The 1845-nt window shown below is 36.7% G+C and overlaps 1 protein-coding gene across 1 annotated transcript in view; it reads left to right on the top strand.

The window, feature by feature from the left end:
* LOC106104020 (short/branched chain specific acyl-CoA dehydrogenase, mitochondrial) overlaps positions 1-1845 on the top strand; it is a 12817-nt gene that overhangs the window by 8860 nt on the left and 2112 nt on the right. The window contains exons 5-6 of the mRNA XM_013283960.1: positions 165-335; positions 1584-1747. Of these exons, the coding sequence (XP_013139414.1) occupies positions 165-335; positions 1584-1747 (335 nt within the window). The remainder of the gene's footprint in view (positions 1-164; positions 336-1583; positions 1748-1845) is intronic.

Here is a 1845-nt window from a genome sequence, read left to right on the forward strand (position 1 = left end):
TCCACTAGCGGCGGAGTTATGCCGTAACACACATAAAAAAAAAAAATATACCGACGAATTGAATACCTCCTTCTTTTGGGAAGTCGGTCAACAAAGAAGTGTTTACGCTTTAACATCCATTTATCTAAACTTTCGCATTTATAATATTAGTATGATTTTTCCAGGCGGGTAGTTTCTGTTTAACAGAACCCACGTCAGGTTCTGATGCGTTCGCGTTGAAGACTGTCGCGAAGAAGGATGGTAACCACTACATCATCAACGGCTCCAAGATGTGGATCTCCAACTCCGATGTCGCGGGAGTTTTCCTCGTCATGGCGAACGCTGATCCCAGCAAGGTTAGTACAGTCGAGGACATTTATTTCCTACCCTATTTACAGTGCATTTGAAATCTGGATTGTGACTAAAAATGTCCGAAAATGTTTCTTATAAGTAATTGTTATTTTTTGTTTATTTTATCACTAGCTGTTGCCCGCGACTTCGCCCGCGTTGTTATTAGAAAACATACGAACTATATAAATAACAAAAGCTACGTATCTCTCTGGAACCGGACATTTCTCGGGGATGAACTAAGGTTCAAGTGGATAAGTCCCATGTGTACTCCAGACTTTGTTTTACATCTGTGCCAAATTTCAATAAGATATGTTAAACCGTTGTAGAATGATCGAGTAAATATTAAAAAACTAAATTAACGAATCCCACGGGAACCGTAACTATTCCCGGGATAAAAAGTAGCCTATGTGATCTTCCAGACTATGCTCTAAACCTGTGCCAAATTACATGGAGATCCGTTCAGCCGTTTAGGCTACAAACGCTAACAAACATCCATCCATCTAAACTTTCGCATTTATAATATTAGTAAGAGTAAGATTATTTGCTTATATTAAAAACTTATCTAGCAATGTTTGTTGACCCATTCTCGCTTATCGTTTTTATGCATTACGCAATCTGAACCATGGCAATAATTTACTAGGTCAATATGTTAAGTAGGGTTTTTAATATGAATATGTATTTAATAGATTTTTTATAAAGAAAACAATGCTCACGTAAATATGCATACTCGTATAAATTTTTATAATCATTCGAACAGATTATTGTGCAAATGTTTTTCATTACTTCAACAATAAATAAATAATTATTACTTAAATAAAAAAGAAAATTGTTGTTAGGACATCTTAAGTAAAAACAATTACTTGTATGAGACTGTCCATCTTTTCCATAACAAACATTCCATTTTGATGTTATTTAGTAACTAGGTGTTGCTCCCGACTTCGTCCGCGTAATATAAAAAAGTCTACATTACTTAGTGATAACGTATTTTTTTAATAATTGAAGAATTATCTAAATCGGCCCGGTTTTTTATTTATTTTAATACACACAAAAATACAAATCTTTCCTCTTATAGATATATTTTTCGTTTAGATATATTTTTTTCTTTAATTTTAGTATATTCGTCCATCCATCCATCCATCCATTCATCCATCCATCAATCTATCTAAGATTGGATGGATAAGGATGGATGGGTGAATGAATGGATGAATATATCAACGTTGACATTCAGGTCAGATCTGGTTAACTCCCCACAGGGTTACAAAGGCATCACGTGCTTCATCGTGGATCGTGAGACTCCGGGGCTGAGCGTGGCGAAGCCCGAGGACAAGCTCGGCATCCGCGCCTCCGGCACTTGCATGGTGCACTTCGACAACGTGCGGATTCCTGAAGAAAACATCCTCGGGGAATACGGACAGGGGTGAGTGACGACATACACTTATCACACTGGTGTTGCCAATATAAAAATTATTTAAACATATACACCCAAAATATTTAGGTTAACGAAAAAGGCGGGGG

This window comes from Papilio polytes, unplaced genomic scaffold (genome assembly GCF_000836215.1).
Source record: "Papilio polytes unplaced genomic scaffold, Ppol_1.0 DF823692.1, whole genome shotgun sequence".
Taxonomy (NCBI): Eukaryota; Metazoa; Arthropoda; class Insecta; order Lepidoptera; family Papilionidae; genus Papilio; species Papilio polytes.